We start from the raw sequence: 20,641 nt of genomic DNA on the forward strand, positions 1-20,641 counted from the left end.
TCACTCACCTAACCCGCCTGGATTACTGCATCAGCCTCCTTGCTGACCTCCCAGCCTCCTGTCTTACCTGACCTGCTTGTGTGACTTTGGGTAAGTCACTTAACTTCCCTGTGCCTCAGTTTTCTCATCTGTAAAAAAGGCTGTTCTCCCTTCTCAACTGTGTCTCACCTGATTACCTACCCCAGTGCTTAGAACAGTGCTAGGCACCTAGTGCGTGCTTACCAAATACATAATTATCATCCTTTCCATCTCTGTAAATTAGCATCTTCTCCTGCCTCCAAGACAAGTCCATGTAGACTGGCCCGCCAACCCCAACATTGTCCAAATCTGGACTCTTGACCTTCCCTCTCCAGCCCTTCATTCATTCAATCGTACTTATTGAGCGCTTACTGTGTGCAGAGCTGTACTAAGTACAATTTGGCAACATGGAGAGACAATCCCTACCCAACAAGCTCCACCTAAATTTCCCATCGCTGTTGATCACACCCCCATCCTCCCCGTAGACCGTAAACTCGCTGGGAGCAGGGATCATAACTCCCCTGTGTTGTACTTTCCCAAGCCCTTAGCACAGTGTTCTGCACACGGGATGAGCTCTACAAATACCACTGTTTATTCGATTAAGCGACGCCGGAAGGAGCAAGGCTTAGTGGATAGAATACGGGCCTGGGTGTTAAAAGAACCCAGTTTCTAATCCCAACTCCACCATACGTCTGCTGTGTAACCTCGGGCAAGTCACTTGACTTCTCTGTGCCTCAGTTACCTCATCTGTAAAATGGGGATTGAGACTGTGAAACCCACGGGGTCCAACCTGATTACCCGGTATCCACCCCAGCGCTTAGTACAGTGCCTGGCACATAGTGAGCACTTAACAAACACCACCATTATTATTATTATTATGTGGGACAGGAACTGAGTCCAAAGTGGTTAACTTGTATCTCCCCCAGTGCTTAGAACAGTGCTTGGCACATAGAAAGAGCCTACCAAGAATGAAGCAGCAAAACCTAACGGCAAGAGCACAGGCTTGGGAGTCAGAAGACGTGGGTTTTAATCCCAGCTCCGTCACTCTGTGTGATCTTGGGCAAGCCGCCTAACTTCTCTGTGCCTCAATTACCTCATCTGTAAAAATGGGGATTAAGGCTGCGAGGCCCACATGGGGCAACCTGATTACCTCGAATCTACCCCAGTGCTCAGTAGCGTGCTTGGCACATAATAAGTGCTTAACAAATACTATATTTATTATTATTTATTATTAACAGGTACCATGATCATTTGATTGAGAACTAAACTCTCTCCCTAGGGTCCTGAGGAACTTGTCCAGCTGCTCAAGGCTCTGGACTCTCAAGCTCATCCCTCCCCCAAAACCCCACTGGCCCTTCCTGCTCCTCCCTGTGCCGTCCCTCTCTGCCCCTGCTACAATTCAGGCTCCAACCCTTCCCAGTTGCCCGGGAGGATGCCCTGCGCTGCCCCAAAGGAGAACAACTTCTACTTCAGAGACAGATAAGAAAGAATGAATTGTTTTTCCTGGGAGAAGAAACAATGGTACATTTCTCTGGTGTTCAAACATTCTTCTCCACTATGTAAGTCACAAGCAGGTCAAAAATAATCTTTAAACATAAAAAATAATTCAGATTTCAACGCTGCTCGTTATTCGGTCTGCTACACTTCACATAGCAATCGAGAAAGTAAACCTTTTCAATCTGATGTTACTTTATTCATTCATTCAACGGTATTTACTGAGCGCTTACTATGTGCAGAGGACTGTACTAAGCGCTTGGAACGGACAATTCGGCGACAGATAGAGACAATCCCTGCCCAATGTCGGGCTTTATACAAAAGGGTGTGTAATTTGGAAAAAAACCCTGCTATTTTTATGACCAACCCCGATTTCTCTTTAAAATATCAAATAATCCAGATTTGGTTAATATAAAATTCCAATTTTGTCCAACCCTGGCATTTTGAATTTATCAAGTTTTACTAAGAGGTACTGTAACAACAAATCACTGCATACCCCCAGTAGACAATCAGACATACACCAAACATTTTAGAGCCAAATCTCCATTTCTGTGAATGACTGGACTTACCCAGCACCTCTGCTTTAATTACTGAAAACTAGCCTGTCGCATCTGTTTGTCACTATTAAAAATAACTAACTCCGAAGTGACCCGTACCTACCCAGCTACTGGCTGGTGTGTGTGAAAGAGAGCTGTATGCTATTATATTCCTTTTGATAATTAAAAAGTAAAATGGGAAAGCTTTATAGTTGCTCCTTCTATATTTTAAAAAAAGTTATTTAAACCTTTGATGCTATTACATTCCTTTTGATAATTAAAAAGCAAAATGGGAAAGCTTTATAGTTGCTCCTTCTATATTTTTAAAAAAATGTTATTTAAACTTCTTAGAGATATGCTTGAGATCAAATACTCCATTTCGCCCCCAGAGCCAGAATAAAACTAGATCCTTTTCAATACTTCCCACGGCATGGAACATGATGATAATTATGGTATTTGTTAAGCGCTTACTATGTGCAGAGCACTGTTCTAAGCGCTGGGGCAGATACAGGGTAGTCAGATTGTCCCACGTGCGGCTCACACTTCTTAATCCCCATTTTTACAGATGAGGTAACTGAGGCCCAGAGAAGGTAAGTGACTTGCCCAAGGTCACACAGCAGAGAAGTGGCAGAGCTGGGATTCGAACCCACGACCTCTGACTCCCAAGCCCCTGCTCTTTCCACTAAGCCACGCTGCTTCCCAATATAGCCTAGGAGACTAGCTGTAAATGAAAATGTCTGAAAGGAAGAAGGGAGGGAGGGAATAAAAATCCAAGCTCTCTCTGCAAGCCCCCCAAAACCCAGAGACTTAATATTACACAGGGCCAAACTCCCTAATTATTTAATCCACATCCGTGTGATAGGTCAAGGACGCAGAGACAACTCCCCAAACATCAAACGAGAGACGTGTAAAATTGAGTATTTCCACTATGTTCCCATAACGAGGCGATGTTTTTGAACAGTATGAAGAGGGACATGTTCGGACGGGTCTTTTCCAGAGTTGGGGGGCGGAAACCACCGCGTGTTTGCAGTTAGTTGGTCAAAGCGGAGGGAGTGGGAATTCAAAAACTGCGTGGTTGTTGAAAAGGAAAGGAATTTGGCACACCCGGATGGAGAGGGAGGGAATGGGATAACCGAACGAAAACAAAGAGAAGTTGCCCTTCGATTGGAGGAAATGACTAGTAGCAAATTCCGTCGGCCTATGCAGACGCCGACGGAGGTCCGTCCTTAAAACTGGGCTGTTCCACCACAATCCTTAACTTCTCTGGGCCTCAGTTGCCTCATCTGTAAAATGGGGATTAAGACTGTTGGCCCTGAATGGGACAGGGACTGTGTCCAACCCGGTTATCTTCTATTCCCTCCAGCACTCAGTCCAGTGCCGGGCACAGAGTAAGCACTTCACAAATGCCGTTAGAAAAAAGAAAAATCCTGGGACTTGGGAGTTGAGGCTGGTCTGAGTTTCCTCTGGGATTTGCTGCAAGTAGTAATTAATTAATGTTGGTAATGTTGGTTTGTTTAGCGTTTACTATGTGCAGAGCACTGTTCTAAGCGTGGGGTAGATACAGGGTAATCAGGTTGCCCCATGTGGGCCTCGCAGCCTTAATCCCCATTTTTACAGATGAGGTAACTGAGGCACAGAGAAGTTAGTTGTCTTGCCCAAGATCACACAGCAGACGAGTGACGGAGCCGGGATTAAAACCCACGTCTTCTCGACTCCCAAGACTGTGCTCTTGCCCTTGGGCTACGCTGCTTCACTCTTGGTAGGCTCTTTCTACGAGCAGAGCACTGTTCTAAGCGCTGGGGGAGACACAGGGTCATCAGGTTGGCTGACATGAGGCTCACAGTCTACATCCCCATTTTACAGATGAGGTCACTGAGGCACAGAGAAGTGACGTGACTTGCTCACAGTCACACAGCTGACAGGTGGCAGAGCCGGGTTTCGAATCCATGACCTCTGACTCCCAAGCCCGGGCTCTTGCCCCTGAGCCACGTGGCTTCTCTATGGGATCTGAATCTGCAGGGAAGAGTCTCCCGGGCTTCATTCTGATAACCAGGGAGGAGGACGGAAATGTTAGAATAGGTCCTCGTTCATTCATTCAATCCTATTTATTGATCGTTTACCGTGTGCGGAGCGCCGTACTAAGTACTTGGCGGCGTACAATACGACAGTAAATAGTACACATTTCCGGCCTACGAGGAGCTTACAGTAACTCGTACAACTTGTGTACTGTACATTCGAAGTGCTTGGAAAAGCAACGTGGCTCAGTGGCAAGAGCCCGGGCTTGGGAGTCAGAGGAGACATGGGTTCTAATCCCGGCTCCGCCACTTGTCTGCTGTGTGATCTTGGGCAAGCTGCTTCACTTCTCTGGGCCTCAATTCCCCCATCTGGAAAATGGGGATTAAGACTGCGAGCCCCACGTGGGACAATCTGATTACCTGGTATCTACCCCAGCGCTTAAAACAGTACTTGGCACGTTGTAAGCGCTTAACAGGCACCATAATAACAATAATAACAATAAAAATCTAGTGGCAGAGCCAGGAATGGAACCCGTGACCCTCTGACTACCGGGGCCGTGCTCTATCCACTACGCCATGCTGCTTCTGTGTCTTAGCTACCCTACAGGGGACCCCTGTGACCCTCAAATGGGCCCAGCACAGGGAAGACGAGGCCGCGGTCAAGGGTGGCTTTGGAGCTGGGCGATCCGATCCCCGAGTTCCCGGGCCCCCAAGTTCCCGCTTGGCCAGAATTCCACCGAAGGAGCTCCAGGGTCACACCCTCTTGTCGCTCTGTCATGAAACGCCCTACGAGATCCCAATGCTAACTGTGTCCTATCCTCCATTAAAATCATTCCAACACAAAGCCTGTTTCAGCGTGGGCAGGGGCTTCGGAGTCAGGAGGTGCTGGGTTCTAATCCAGGCTGTGTAACCTGGGGCCAATCGCTTCACTTCTCTGTGCCTCAGTCCCCTCACCTGAAAAGAATGGGGAGCCCCACGGAGGCCAGGGGCTGTGTCCAACTGGATTGGCTTGCATCTAAACGAGCCCTTAGAACAGTGCCTGGCAAGTAGTAATAATAATAATAATAATGTTGGTATTTGTTAAGCGCTTACTATGTGCAGAGCACTGTCCTAAGCGCTGGGGGAGACACAGGGGAATCAGGTTGTCCCACGTGGGGCTCACAGTCTTAATCCCCATTTTACAGAAGAGGTAACTGAGGCACAGAGAAGTGAAGTGACTCGCCCACGGCCACACAGCTGACAAGTGGCAGAGCCGGGATTCGAACCCACGACTTCTGACTCCAGAGCCCGTGCTCCTTCCACAAATACCACAAAAAATTGCACTGATATCCAATGCACACGAGTAGAGGCAGCATCTTTGAAGTTGGAGGATCCAAAAAATGACATACGAGTAAATTAAGCCTCTCAATCAATCAATGGTACCGAATGGGTGTTGACCTTGGAATATGCGCACATTTACACAGGGAGACAGACCCACTCCACTGTAAATAAACGGATTTTGAAAGCTTTCGTAGCAACTAAATCACCACGGCCTCCTCCCCCAACAATAATCTAAATCGGTGAGGTTTTACAAAAACGGCCAAATCACGCGGCTACTGATTGAAAATGATCTTTCTAGAGTTTTCCAGAATGAAGCATCACCGTCAAGTTTCTTTCGGCATTTACACTAGCAGTGAAAATGTCAATGTATGGCTCTTTTTCACACAACGGGCTCTCTGTTGCTATTAGACAGTCAGACTATCATCTCAAAACAGAGAGCTTCTTCTAGGAATGAGCCATGACACAATGGGGGGATGACTTCAGTTGAAATTGATGGGTCAAGAAGGCAAATTAGCTGCTTTTTTTTTTTTTTTTCAGTATTTGTAAAGCTCTTACTATGTGCCAGGCACGGTACTAAGCGCTGGGGTAGATACAAGATAATCAGATTGGGCACAGCGCACGTCCGATCCCACGAGGGGGGTCGCAGTCTTAATCCCCATTTGACAGATGAGGTAACTGAGGCCCAGAGAAGTGACTTGCCCAAGGTCACCCGGCAGTACGGGAATGGTACGGGAAATCACCGCAAAGATTTCAAGAGGTGCAAAACCCTAGAGATTAGTGATCCGTGATTTTGGAAAGGCTATCATGGCTTTCGTGAGACTTGCTAATGATATCACAGAGCAACAGAGGACGGAATCAAAGCGCAAACAAGACTCATCTGAACTTCAATCAATCAATCAATGGCATTTATTGGGTGTTTATTATGTGCGGGGGGTCTATACCAAGCATTCGGGAGTGTTCAATATAACGGAGTCGTTCGACAGTTTCCCTGCCCGCAAGGAGCTTAGAATCTAGAGGGGGAAGGACAGAGGGAAATTCTTGGGGTTCTCAGAAATCAGGGATTGCAAGCTGAAAAACTGAACATTACGCAAAACCGGTTACAAGGGTCAATATTTTCCTCCCCTTTCAAGAGCAGGAATCCAAACTTTCACTGCTGCAGCAAAATAAATTCATCCGGTCGCATTTACCGAGCGCAGCGGGGCTCAGTGGAAAGAGCCCCGGCTTGGGAGTCAGAAGTTGTGGGTTCTAATCCCGTCATCGGCCACTTATCAGCTGTGTGACTTTGGGCAAGTCACTTAACTGCTCTGTGCCCCAGTAACCTCACCTGGAAAATGGGGATTAAGACTGTGAGCCCCACGCGGGACAACCTGATTACCTTGTACCTATCCAGTGCTTAGAAAAGTGCTTGGCACATAGTAAGCGCTTAACCAATACCAAAATTATTTTTGAGAAGCAGCGTGGCTCGGTGGAAATAGCCCGGGCTTGGGAGTCAGAGGTGATGGGTTCGAATCCCGGCTCCGCCACTTGTAAGCTGTGTGACTGTGGGCAAGCCGCTTAAATTCTCTGTGCCTCAGTTACCTCGTCTGTAGAATGGGGATGAAGACTGTGAGCCTCACGAGGGACAACCTGATCACCCTGTATCTACCCCAGCGTTTAGAACAGTGCTCTGCACGTAGTAAGCAAGTAACAAACACCAACATTATTATTATTACTGAGCACTGTATTGAACACTTGAGAGAGTACACTATAACGTTAACCAGACACATTCCCAACGAGTAAAGGATAGTTGAATTCTTCCTTTCTGTTCCTTTGTCATCTAAGGATTTTCCGGTGTTCCATTATGAGCCGCTCGCCGGGTCTAATTCCCACCTTTCCCAGTGCTCAGTACAGTGTTCTGCCCACAGAAAGTACTTAAGACCATTACCACCACATACGCACGAAATCAAATGCGTGCAGAACATCCTGTGCTCTTGCTAGCGTCACAAGTGTCAGCAGGCTGCAGAGGCACCCCGCACCATCTCGGCTGCTCTTTCCTCCCTCCCACGCTGTCTCCGCCGGGCCTTGTCCCCTGGGGCCCCTCCTTTCCCGTTCCACGGATGCCCCTCCATCATTACATCAGCGGGAGAAGAGGAGAGAGGGCACAGGTCCAAAGCCAGTGACTGGATCCGCTCTCTTCCCTCCGCCGGACGTTCAGTGCGGGGGCCGAAGGAGGCCGAATTAACGGAGACTGGCACACGCAGGACGCCGCGCTGGGCATCAGGGACACAGAGAGGGGACTCGGAGGAATTCTAACTTGGTCCCAGTCACATCCCGTTCCACGCCCCATTCCCCTTCCCTCAGGCCGCCATGGAAGTGGGGGTCGGCGGGGAGGACGCCGCTCCTGGGACTCGAGGTCCCGGACTGTTTCTGGCCCATCAGGGAGAGGTCCAGCTCCGCCCTCACTCCCTGGTCGGTGGCCTGCAGCAGCCGAGAGGCCAGAGGCCTCGGCAACGGGTAACGGGAAGCTCGGGATGAAGACGGGTGTTGGCCCGGCCCGGGAATCGCCTCGGGATGCCAACGGCCAGCCTGGCGCCGGCTGGGGATTAGACCGAGTCACGAGGAACAAGGCCGTCTCGCCCCAGGAGCAAGACTGGTAAATTCCACCACTGAGTGTTAAACCCACTCCTGAAAATTAGCCTGGCACGTTACCTCTCCCTTGGGGCAAACAAAAGGAAGATCCCTGCCGCCTCCTGACAAGTTCGAGCCCAAGAACGACGACTCCAGCCAGACTATTTGTAGTCTTCAAGAAGGAAAAAAAAAGATATTCCTAAAAGTGAATCCCTACCCCCTAAAAAGGGGGATTACCAAACGCTGGTTCAGCTAACACTAACGTAACGGTTCCTGGAAAAGGCATTATTGGAGCTCAATTTTCCCCATCTAACTATATACTTCCTGCTTGTAAACTGGGCGTCCTGTGAGGATCATTAACAGGGACCATTTTGTTCATTTATTGCTCCTGCAGTTCCAATCAATCAGTCAGTCATATTTATTGGGTGCTTACTGTGTGCAGGGCGCTGTACTAAGCACTTGGGAGAGAACCGACTTTCACTTGAAGAATCTCCTTATTTCAAGTCCAGCTCTTTCATGCTCATCCCGTACTTAAAATCCCCGGCCCACAGCTTTGCTCTCTTCACGGAAAGGGAATCCAACTGTCATTTTAAAAGCACAGGATGATGAGCTAAAAACAGTTGGAAGTCTCCAGGCTTCGGCAGAACTCAAATGTCTTTCTCCCAACTAAATGCAGTTTATTCAGCCATCTCTTGCGACATCATTTTATGGTGTCAAATATAACCAGAAGCTAGTGACGGAACCTTAACATCACTAGACCCCGCAGCGGTGGACTTTGGCAGCTTTTTAAAAAGGTTTGCTTGTCCAGGTCCGAGGTAGAGGAACAGCACGTATGAACCTAAGTACGTATTTGTAAATTGATTTATTCATATGCATGTCTGTCTCCCCCTCTAATAATAATCACGATGGTATTTGTTAAGCGCTTACTCGGTGCCAAGCACCGTTTTAAGCACTGGGATAGATGCGAGGTAATCAGGTTGTCCCACGTGGGGCTCGCAGTCTTAATCTCCATTTTACAGACGAGGTCACTGAGGCCCAGAGAAGGACAAGGACACCCAGGACAAGGACTCCGGTGGCGGAGAACGCACGCCCTCTGACTCCTGAGCCCGTGCTCTTGCCATTAGACCGCGTCGCTTCTCAACTGTAGGCTCGTCGTGTCTTCCGAGCGCTTAGTACAGAGTAAGCGCTCGATAGATACGACGACCGAATGAATGACTGGGTAGAGGTTACCTCATTATGGCCCGATATCTGGTATTACTCTCTCAATATCAAACAGGAAGAGAAGATCGCGTTGCGGGACGGGAACGTGCCTACCAATTCTAACGTTCTCTCCCAAACGCTCGATACAGCGCTCCGCGCAGTCCGCAGTCACTCGGTCGTCTCTCCTGAGCACTTCCTGGGGGGCAGAGCACTGTACTAAGCGCTGGGGAGAGTCCAAGAGAATACAGCAGGCGCGCTCCCCGCCCACATCGAGCTTACGGTCTAGAGGGGGAGACTCGATCCATCGATCGCGTCCAAGGAAGTTCTGAAACGGAGTCAGTCTCCTAGCGTGGAAGCTATGCTCATCCCGATCCAGTTACGAGGAGAAGGAACGACAGCAGGATACCCCGGCAGCTGCTGGGAAACCGAAAGCAACGGAGGAAATGTTCTAAGGATCCCGTAAAACTCCGACAATGCTCCGTCCCAGAGGGAAACAGGGAGTCAGTTGCTGGGGAGAGGCCAGAGGGGTGAATTTCTATGGACAGAGGAGGGGTCGCCTATGAGTCGCAACGTCATAAGGAACGGGACGCACGGAGGCACGAGAGAAAAGAGCCTGCGAAGTTAAAATGTGACGACGCGAGAGACGACAGCCTGTCCGCGGGAGCGGTGCGGGCTGGACCCAAGCGCGCAGCGCAGTGCTCTGCACACCGGAAGCGCCCAATAAATACGATTGAATGAATGGACTCTGAGTCCCACGAGGGCCTTCTCAGTCACACGTACACTCGCAGACGAGCTTCGCCCTCAGTGCTGTCTTCTTCGACTATTTTTACGTGTGTGTGGTGTGAGACATAAAATCAATCGCATTTGGTGAGTGCTTACTATGTGCAGAGCACTGTAGTAAGGGCTTGGGAGAGTACGGTACAGTCGAGTTGGTAGATACATTCCCTGCCCACAGTGAGCTTACAGTCCAGAGGATACACCTATACGTATGATTAGGGGAAGCAGCGTGGCTCAGTGGAAAGAGCCCGGGCCTCGGAGTCAGAGGTCATGGGTTCGACTCTCGGCTCTGCCGCTTGTCAGCTGTGCGACTGTGGGCGAGTCACTTCACTTCTCTGGGCCTCAGTTACCTCATCGGTAAAATGGGGATTAACTGGGAGCCTCACGTGGGACCACCTGATGACCCTTAGAACAGTGCTCTGCACCTAGTAAGTGCTTAACAAATGCCAACGTTATTATATAAATAGATATAGACTCTGATTTTAGCCTATTAATATGTAATTGCTGGTAACTGTTTTTGAAGTGCCTACAAAAAAAATATTGCAGAGACGATGGGCCACTTTATAGACTGCACATAGTACTATGAGCGGAATAAACTCGAGGAATAACCCACATCAAATAACCTTGGGCCGAGAAACCCGAAATAGAGCGGGACCAAAAGTTTCCGCCGAACCGCGATACGCGGTCAAGACCGCGCGCAACAATACACTGAAATATTAGTACAGCGCCTGGCACGGAGTAAGCGCTTAACAGATCCCGTCAATTATTATTAAATATAAAGGCATCCTAAATCAAATCAAGAAACCCAGCGTGTTTTACAAAGCGCTTGAAAACAGTACCGAGGAAAAAACCAAAGGTCTAGGCTAAGCTCACCATCCTCCGGCTGTGAGACGGACCTCACAACCGATTTCTCGAAGGGTTTCGTTCCCCACTCACGAAGCTCTCTCTGAATAATGAAGTGAAAAGTCAAAATGTGAAACCGTAAAGTCGCCGTGGGCAGGGGAAGCGTCTGCCGTCTCCGTTATAATTGTACCCTCCACACAGTACAGTGCTCCCACACAGTAAATGCTCGAGAAACAGTGCTCCCACACAGTAAGTGCTCGAGAAAGACGACCGATGGATCGTCAGCACCGGAGGGTAGCCTGTTTCCCTTCACGAGTTCCACCCAAACAAGGGGAAAACGTATTCATTCACATATATGTCGGCGGAATTACGTTGGATGGATGACAAAATACAACAAAGGAGCCTGAAACCAAAGAAAGGGATTTTTCGCCAAGGTCCCCAGTTTCCGAAACACTGGTCCGGGATCAGGAGAGAAGGGGACTCGCGGGAATGTAGCAAAATGTAGACATTGTATCCAGCTCTTCCCCGGGGCACGACCCTGAATTTTTCTCAAGGGGATGTACAGAGCGTGGATCGATCCCAAATCCTCAACCTCGGGGAGATTGCAAACGAGGCGGTTTTACGAAGAGTGTAATTTTGAGGGGAAGAAATCGGCGGTGGAATTCGAGAAGAGGAAGGTTCATCCGTGGCAGAAAACATTAAAATACAAACAGGACCCTGGGGTGAGGAGGGGAGGGTGTCGACACGACGCAGGTGGGTAAGTCGGGGGGCGCGAAGAATCATTCCCCGGGACAAGACTGGTGCGAATTTGAGGACGCGAGCCTGAACGGGACCAATCTGCAATCGATCCACGGTATTTATGGAGCGCATCCTCGGGGCGAAGCACTGTAGTACACGCTTGGGAGATCGATAATAATTACCGGTATCTTACATCCCGCTAAGCGCCCGAGCGGATACGGTTGGACACAGTCCCTCTCCCACGTGGGGCCCGGAGGAGTGAAGTGACTTGCTCAAGGTCACCCAGCAGGCAAGTGGCAGAGCCGGGATTAGAACCCGGGCCCGTGCTCTAACCACTAGGCCACGTTGCTACAAGCGGACGGAATTGGTAGACGCGTGTTTCCGGAAAGGCCGGTGGGGACAAATCCCTGAGCTCGGGGGTTTGGGGGAGTCCGGGCCTCGGGAGGGACGTGGGGCGACCTCTGCCTCCGTGGCCCTCCTCTATCTCCCGCTCTAGACTGTCAGCTCCTTGCGGGAGGCAATTTCATTCATTCGATAGTATTTACCGAATGCTTGCCGTGTGCAAAACACTGTCCTGAGCGCTTGGGAGAGTACAAGAGAACAAATGGACACCTTCCTGCCCACAATGAGCTCCCAGCCTAGAGAGGGAGACCAACCTTAATTTAGATAGATAGATAGATAGATAGATAGATAGATAGATAGATAGATAGATAGATAGATAGATAGATATAGATCAGAGAAGCAGCATGGCTCAGTGGAAGAGCACGGGTTTTGGAGTCAGAGGTCATGAGTTCGAATCCCAGCTCTGCCACTTAGCTGTGTGACTGTGGGCGAGTCACTTCACTTCTCTGGGCCTCAGTTCCCTCATCTGGAAAATGGGGATTAAGACTGGGAGCCCCACGTGGGACATCCTGATTCCCCTGTGTTCCCCTGTGTCTACCCCAGTACTTAGAACAGTGCTCTGCACACAGTAAGCACTTAATACCAACATTATTATTATAGATAGATGGATGTCTCTGTCTGTGGCCAAATTGTACATTCCAAGCGCTTAGTACAGTGCTCTGCACATAGTAAGTGCTCAATAAATACTACTGAATGAATGGAGAGAAAGATAGATTAGATAGATAGATAGATAGATAGATAGATAGATAGATAGATAGATAGATAGATGATAGATAGATAGATAGATAGATAGATAGATAGATAGATAGATAGATAGATAGAGATAGATAGATAGATAGATAGATAGATAGATAGATAGATGTCTGTGGCCAAATTGTACATTCCAAGCGCTTAGTACAGTGCTCTGCACATGGTAAGTGCTCAATAAATACTACTGAATGAATAGATAGAAAGATAGATAGATAGATAGATAGATAGATAGATATAGATAGATAGATAGATAGATAGATAGATAGATAGATAGATGATAGATAGATGTCTGTGGCCAAATTGTACATTCCAAGCGCTTAGTACAGTGCTCTGCACATAGTAAGCGCTCAATAAATACTATTGAATGAATAGATTAGATAGAGAGAGAGAGAGAGAGAGAGAGAGAGAGAGAGAGATAGAGAGATAGATAGATGATAGATAGGTAAATGAGAGAAGCAGCGTGGCTCAGTGGAAAGAGCCCGGGTTTAGGAGTTAGGGGTCATGGGTTCTAATCCCGGCTCCGCCACCTGTCAGCTGAGTGACTTTGGGCAAATCACTTCACTTCTCTGGGCCTCAGTTCCCTCATCTGTCAATCGGGGATGAAGACTGTGAACCTCACGTGGGTCAAGCCGATGACCCCGTATCTCCCCCAGCGCTCAGAACGGTGCTCGGCACATAGTAAGCGCTCAACAGATACCAACGTTATTATTATCCAGATCTATACCTAGGGGGCTGAGGGGCTGGGAGGGAGGATGAACGAAGGAGCGAGTGAGAGCGGCGCAGAAGGGAGCGGGAGAAGAGGAGAGGAGGGCGCAGGCAGGGAGGGCTTCTTGGAGGAGGTGGGCCTGCACTAGGGTTTTGAAGTGGGGGAAGGGGCAATTAACTATCAGGAATGTGCCCATCCCGTTGTTCCACCGCCCTCTCCCAAGCGCTCAGCCCAGTCCCTCGCACACCGTAGGCGCTCGATAAATGCGACCGACCGAGAGAAGGAATCAACCTCCTGGGCTGAGGCGGGGGCCCTCCCGCGCGCTCAGCACAGTGCCCCGCGCGGAGTTCCAACAGTGCCTGGCACAGACCGTTGTGGGCAGGGGCTGCCTCTACTTGTTGCCGAATGGGGCTTTCCCAAGCGCTCAGCACAGTGGCCCGCGCATGGTAAGCGCTCGAAATGTAGGACCGAACGAACGGTATGAATGACACGGTGAATAACGACCCAACGAAGCAGCGTGGCTTAGCGGAAAGAGCTCGGGCTTGGGAGTCAGAGGTCGTGGGTTCTAATCCCCACGCCGCCGCTCCTCTGCTGCGTGACCTTGGGCAAGTCATTTAGCGTCCCTGGGCCTCAGTTACCTTTTAGGTAAAAACGGGGATTAAAAAATGTGAGCCCCACCGGGGACAATCTGATGACCCTGGATCTACCCTGGTTCTTAGAAAAGTGCCCAGCACATAGGAAGCGCTTAACAGATACCATCATTGTTAGTAAGTGCTTAACCGATGCCGTCATCATCATCATCATTATTAGTATCGTTATTATTATTATTATTGTTAAGCACCGTGTAAAGGGCAGGGCATCGATGAGGGGGAAATAAATACTATCATTATTAATATGCGTTTAACCAATGCCATCTTCATCATTATTAGTCTTATTAGTATTAAGCGCCATGTAAAGGGCAGGGGATCGATGGAGGGGAGAAGGAAGGGGGAACAGATACCATCATTATTAATAAGCGCTTAACAAATGTCATTAATATTATTATTATTATTATCATTAAGCGCCGTGTAAAGGGCAGGGGATCGACGGAGGGGGAGAAGGAAGGGGGGAACAGATGCCATCATTATTAATAAGTGCTTAACAAATGCCATTAATTATTATTATTATTATTATTAGGCACCGGGTAAAGGGCAGGGGATCGATGGAGGGGGAGAAGGAAGGGGGGAACAGATACCATCATTATTAATAAGCGCTTAACAAATGCCATCATTATTAATAAGCGCTTAACAAATGCCATTAATTATTATTATTATTATTAGGCGCCGGGTAAAGGGCAGGGGATCGACGGAGGGGGAGAAGGAAGGGGGGAACAGATGCCATCATTATTAATAAGCGCTTAACAAATGTCATTAATTATTATTATTATTATTATTATTAAGCGCCGGGTGAAGGGCAGGGGATCGACGGAGGGGGAGAAGGAAGGGGGGAACAGATGCCATCATTATTAATAAGCGCTTAACAAATGCCATTATTCTCATTAGCATCGTTATTGTTATTATTATCATCATTAAGCGCCGCGTAGAGGGCAGGGGATGGGCTGGAGGGGGAGAGGCAGCCGGGGGGGCCCCCCGCCCCGGGGAAAGGAAAGGGAGCCAAGACGGGGGGTGGGCGGTCTTGGGGCGGGGCGGGGCGGAGCCCCCTGTGCTAGGCGCTGGGGCGAGGGGGAGCAGGGGCAGGGGGACCGACCAGCTGGCGGGAGACCTCGGCGGCGGCGGCGGCGGCGGGAGGCAGCGGGGACAGAGCCGGGGCGGCCATCGCGGGGCTGGGCGGCGAAGGCGGCGGCGGCGGGAGGAGGAAGGAAGGGGAGGAGGAAGGGGAGGAGCGGGGCGGGGGCGGCCGTTGGAGGGCGGAGGGGCGGGAGGGGCCAAGGAGGAGGGAAGGGGAAAGGGGAAAGGGGAAAGGGGAGCGGGGGCGGGGCTTAGAGGGGTGGGCGGGGCTATGGAGAGCCGGGGGGCGGGGCTTAGAGGGCTGGGCGGGGCGAGTGGGAGGGGCTTTGGAGAACCGGGGGAGGGGCTTCGGGGGGCGACTGGGCGGGGCGGAGAGGGACGGGCCGGTGGGTGGGTGGGCGGGGCTTAGAAGGAAAGGGGAGAGTGGGAGGGGCTTTGGGTGAGTGGGCGGGGCTTCGAGGGATGGGCGGGGCTTCGGGGTGTTGGGCGGGGCTTTGGGCGAGTGGGAGGGGCTTAGAGGCGTAGGCGGGGCTTCGGGGAGAGGGCGGGTAGCGGGATTTAGAGGGATGGGCGGGGCTTCGGGGAGAGTGGGCGGGGGGGCTGCAGGGGTGGGCGGGGCTTCGAGGGACGGGCGGGGTTTCGGGGCGGGTGGGCGGGGCTTCGCGGAAACGGGGGTCCTGGGCGGGGCTTCGGGGTGAGCCGGCGGGGCTAGGGAGCGCCGGGGGAGGGGCTTAGGGGGGAGTGGGCGGGGCTAAGGAAGGGTGGGCGGGGCTTCGGGGAGAGGGAAGCGGAGTGGACGGGGGTTCTGGGGGAGGTGTGAAAAGTGGGCGGGGCTTCGGGGGAGATGGGGATTGGGCGGGACATCGGGCAGTGGGCGGGGCTTCGAAGGGGAGGTAGGGGATTGGGCGGGGCTTCGGGCAGTGGGCGGGGCTTCGAAGGGGAGGTAGGGGATTGGGCGGGGCTTCGGGCAGTGGGCGGGGCTTCGGCGGAGGTGGGGATTGGGCGGGACTACGCACCTTGGCTCAGTGGAAAGAGCCCGGGCTTGGGAGTCGGTGGTCATGGGTTCGAATCCCGGCTCTGCTACTTGTCAGCTGGGTGACTGTGGGCAAGTCACTTCACTTCTCTGGGGCCTCAGTGACCTCATCTGGAAAATGGGGATGAAGACTGGGAGCCCCGCGGGGGACAACCTGATTCCCCTGCGTCTCCCCCAGCGCTTAGAACGGTGCTCTGCACATAGTAAGCTCTTAACGAATACCAACATTATCATTATTACTAAGGCGGGCGGGGGCGAGGCTTCGGGGGAAGCGAGGGAGAGCGGAACAGCGCGGCTCTGTGGAAAGAGCCCGGGCTCGGGAGTCAGAGGTCGTGGGTTCGAATCCCACCTCTTATCTGCTGGGTGAATTTGGGCAAGTCCTTTCACTTCTCGCTTCACTTCACTGCCTCAGTGACCTCATCTGAAAAATGGGGATGAAGACTGGGAGCCTCATGTGAGACAACCTGATGACCCTCTATCTACCCCAGCGCCTAGAACAGTGCTCTGCTTAGTAAGCGCTTAAATACCAACATTATTATTATTATTATACCAGCTTGGCTCATAGTAAGCGCTTAGCAAATACCATTATTGTTGTTATCGTTATTATTATTATTATTATTATTCAGGACAAGGGGTGAGAGGGCGGGGCTAAGGAAGGCGGGGGCGGGGCCTCCAGGGGTAGGGGAGGGGCTGCGCTGGAGGGGGCGTGGCCAGGGCGGGTGGAGCACAGGGATTGGAGGGCGAGAGGCGGGGGCGTGGCCTCGGACGAGAGGGGCGGGGCCTGGAACGAAGGAGCGCAGGGAATGGATGGCGAGAGGTGGGGCGTGGCCTAGGAGAAAGGGGCGGAAGGAGCACAGAGATTGGAGGGTGCGAAGAGGGGGCGTGGCCTGGTCGGAAGGAGCGCAGGGATTGGAGGGCGAGGGGAGGGAGGCGTGGCCTGGTCGGAAGCAGCGTAGGGATTGGAGGGCGAGGGGAGGGAGGCGTGGCCTGGGCGGAAGGAGCGCAGGGATTGGTGGGCGCGGTGCGGGGGCGTGGCCGTTGAGGAGGGGGCGTGACCCGGGCGAAAGGAGAGCGAGGATTGGAGAGAGAGAAGCGCGGGGCGTGGCCTCGGGGGAGGGGCGAGGCCCGTGGAGGGGGCGAGGAGCGGGAGGCGTGGTCTTAGAGGAGGGGCGTGGCCCGTGAGGAAGGAGCGCGGGGATTGAAGGACGAGAGGAGGGGGCGTGACCAGTGGGGAGTGGAGAGGGCGAGGGGAGGGGCGTGGCTTCGGGGAAGGGGCGTGTCCCGGTCGGAAGGAACGCGGTGATTGGAGGACGAGCCGCGGGAGGGCGTGGCCCGGGAGGAGAGTAAGAGGGCGAGAGGCGGGGGGCGTGGCCTGGGGAGGGGGCGTGTCCCGGGCGGCAGGGGCGCGGGGATTGGAGGACGAGAGGAGGGGGCGTGGCCCGGGGGGAGAGCAGAGAGGGCGAGAGGCGGGGGCGTGGCTTCGGGGGAGGGGCGTGGACCCGGCACCAGGAGCGCGGGGATTGGAGGACGAGCAGCGAGAGGCGTGAGCAGCGAGAGGGGTAGAGTAGAGAGGGCGAGAGGCGGCTTGGCCTCGGGGAGGGGGCGTGTCCCGGGCGGCAGGCGCGCGGGGATTGGAGGGCGGGGGGGCGGGGGCGTGTCCTCGGGGAGGGGGCGTGGCCCGTTCGGAAGGAACGCGGTGATTGGAGGAGGAGTCGGGGGCGTGGCCCGGGGGAGAGTAAGAGGGCGAGTAGCGGGGACGTGGCCTCTAGGGAGGGGCGTGGCCCGGTCGGAAGGAACGCGGTGATTGGAGGAGGAGCCGGGGGCGTGGCCCGGGGGAGAGTAAGAGGGCGAGTGGCGGGGGGCGTGGCTTCGGGGCTGGGGGCGTGGCCCTGGCGGCAGGAACGCGGTGATTGGAGGAGTCGGGGGGGGCGTGCCCCGGGGAGAGTAAGCGGGCGGGGGGCGTGGCCTCGGGGAGGGGCGTGTCCCGGGCGGCAGGAACGCGGTGATTGGAGGAGGAGCCGGGGGGCGTGCCCCGGGGGAGAGTAAGAGGGCGAGAGGCGGGGGGCGTGGCCCGGGGAGGGGGCGTGTCCCGGTCAACAGGGGCGCGGTGATTGGAGGAGTCGTCGGGGCGTGCCCCGGGGGAGAGGAAGAGGGCGAGAGGAGGGGGGCGGGGCCTCGGGGAGGGGGCGTGTCCCGGGCGGCGGGGGGGCGGGGATTGGAGGAGGAGTCGGGGGCGCGGCCCGGGGGAGAGTAAGGGGGCGGGGGGCGGGGCCTCGGCGAGGGGGCGCGTCCCGGGCGTCGGGGGCGCGGGCATTGGAGGGCGAGAGGCGAGGGGCGTGGCTTCGGCGGAGGGGGGCGTGTCCCGGGGAAAGGGAGCGCGGGGATTGGAGGAGGCGGCGCGGGGGGCGTGTCCTCGGGGGAGCCGCCCGACGGCCCCGGGGAGCGGCGGCCGCGGCGTCCCGGCGGCGGGGATGTCGGAGCCGGGCGAGGAGGAGGCGGCGGCGGCGGCGGCGGGGCGGGAGCGCGGCAAGCGTCCGGGCAAGAAGAAGGGCCGCGAGGACGGGCCGGGCGGCGGCGAGGAGGAGGAGGGCGGGGGCGGCGGGGCCCCGGGGGCGGCGGCGGCGGCGGGGGCGGGGGCGGCGGCCGCCCTGGACCCGCTGGAGCACGCCTGGATGCTGTCGGCGGCGTCCGGGCGGTGGGCCGGCCTGGAGGGCCTGCTGGCCTGCGAGCCGGCCCTGCTGGCCAAGAGGGACTTCGTCACCGGCTTCACCTGCCTGCACTGGGCCGCCAAGCACGGGCGCCACGAGGTGCTGGCCACCCTCGTGCACTTCGCCGCCCGCCGCGGCCTGGCCGTCGACGTCAACGCCAGGACCAGCGGCGGCTACACCGCCCTGCACCTGGCCGCCCTGCACGGCCACCTGGAGGTGGTGAAGCTGCTGGTCGGGGCCTGCGACGCCGACGTGGACATCAGGGACTACAGCGGCAGGAAGGCCTCGCACTACCTCGACCGCGCCGCCGCCGAAGGCGTCAAGGGCCTGGTCGGCGACGAGGGCGACGAGGCCGACGCCGCGCCGGACGCCGGGCCGCGGCGCTGGAGGCTGTCCAGGATGCTGCCCTCGCACCCCGCGGCCCACAGGCCGCCGCGCCCGCCGGCCGCCGGCAGGCCCGGGGAGCCCGCCGACCGCGGGGCGTCCAAGCCCAGGCTCGGGAGGCTCCGCTTCCGCGCCCAGCCCGCCCGCCCCGGGGAGCCCGGGCCCCGACCGCCCGAGGACGGGGACGAGGAGGCCGACGGGACCGGCGGGGCCGGCGTCTCCGGCTAGGACCCGGGGCCCCCGTCCGAATCCCGAGCCCGGAGCGGGGTCGGGGCGCCGGGCCCGGGCGGGGAGGGGAGGTGTGGGGGGTCTCCTAGCCGTCCGGCCACCCCGTCCGGCGAGGCCCCGACGGCCCGGCCCCGGCCCCCGTCCCCCGTCCCTCGCCCGGTCGGTCGGCCCGAGCCGAATGCCCCCGCTCGGGAGATCCCCCGGAGGCCGGGCGCGGCGGTCGAAAGGGAACAACCGGGGAGTTGGCGGTGGTTCCCGGGTGGTTTACTCGGCCCGACCCTTCCCGGCTTCTCCCCGGGACGGTTCGCTCGGTCCGACCCTTCCCGGCTTCTGCCCGGGGTGTTTCGCTCGGTCCGACCCTTCCCGGTTTCTGCCCGGGGTGTTTCGCTCGGTCTGACCCTTCCCGGCTTCTCCCCGGGATGATTTACTCGGTCTGACCCTTCCCGGCTTCTCCCCGGGATGATTTACTCGGTCTGACCCTTCCCGGCCTCTCCCCGGGGTGTCTCGCTCGATCCGACCCTTCCCGGCCTCTCCCCGGGATGGTTCGCTCGGTCCTACCCTTCCCGGCCTCTCCCCGGGGTGTCTCGCTCGATCCGACCCTTCCCGGCCTCTCCCCGGGGTGTCTCGCTCGATCCGACACTTCCCGGCCTCTCCCCGGGGTGTCTCGCTCGATCCGACACTTCCCGGCCTCTCCCCGGGGTGTCTCGCTCGATCCGACGCTTCCCGGCCTCTCCCCGGGACGGTTCGCTCGGTCCGACCCTTCCCGGCCTCTCCCCGGGGTGTTTCGCTCGATCCCACCCTTCCCGGCTTCTCTCCTTGACCCGTGATTTTGAGCCTCCTCCTGCTGAGGGAAATCGCAGCCCCTGAGGAGAGGCGGGGATGGCCATCGCGGAGAACCCGGCGGGAGAGGGTCGAGGGAGTCCGGGCCAAACTCGGCGTCGGCCGGCTACGGCGACTGGGAGAGCGCCGGTTTCCGCGGGAGAAGCCACCGCCGGAGGGGGAGGGAGGTGGAACGGGAGACGTCGCTTGAAGAGTCGGGTGAACTTCTGGTCTCAAAAGCAATTGCCATTTATAATCACTGTGAAACTCGAAGGGAAGGGTACGGGAACCCGAGCCGCTTCTCCGGGTTAACTCCCGAGGGGATGGCGCTCGGGA

General features: G+C 55.2%; 1 protein-coding gene across 1 annotated transcript; it reads left to right on the forward strand.

Annotated features, from left to right (window-relative positions):
• Positions 1-18,637: 18,637 nt before the first annotated feature.
• On the forward strand, positions 18,638-19,486 carry SOWAHC (sosondowah ankyrin repeat domain family member C). Its single transcript, XM_029046579.1, has 2 exons — positions 18,638-18,719; positions 18,801-19,486. Exons 1-2 carry the CDS (start codon positions 18,638-18,640, stop codon positions 19,484-19,486), a joined length of 768 nt encoding a protein of 255 aa, XP_028902412.1.
• The last annotated feature ends 1,155 nt before the right edge of the window (positions 19,487-20,641 follow it).

Source organism: Ornithorhynchus anatinus, chromosome 2 (genome assembly GCF_004115215.2).
Source record: "Ornithorhynchus anatinus isolate Pmale09 chromosome 2, mOrnAna1.pri.v4, whole genome shotgun sequence".
In the NCBI taxonomy this organism is placed as follows: Eukaryota; Metazoa; Chordata; class Mammalia; order Monotremata; family Ornithorhynchidae; genus Ornithorhynchus; species Ornithorhynchus anatinus.

Coding starts and splice junctions, on each gene's coding strand:
- SOWAHC (XM_029046579.1), top strand. CDS start 18,638: ATGTCGGAGCCGGGCGAGGAGGAGGCGGCGGCGGCGGCGGCGGGGCGG. Junction 18,720..18,800: donor TCCGGGCAAGAAGAAGGGCC/GCGAGGACGGGC, acceptor CGGCGGGGGCGG/GGGCGGCGGCCGCCCTGGAC.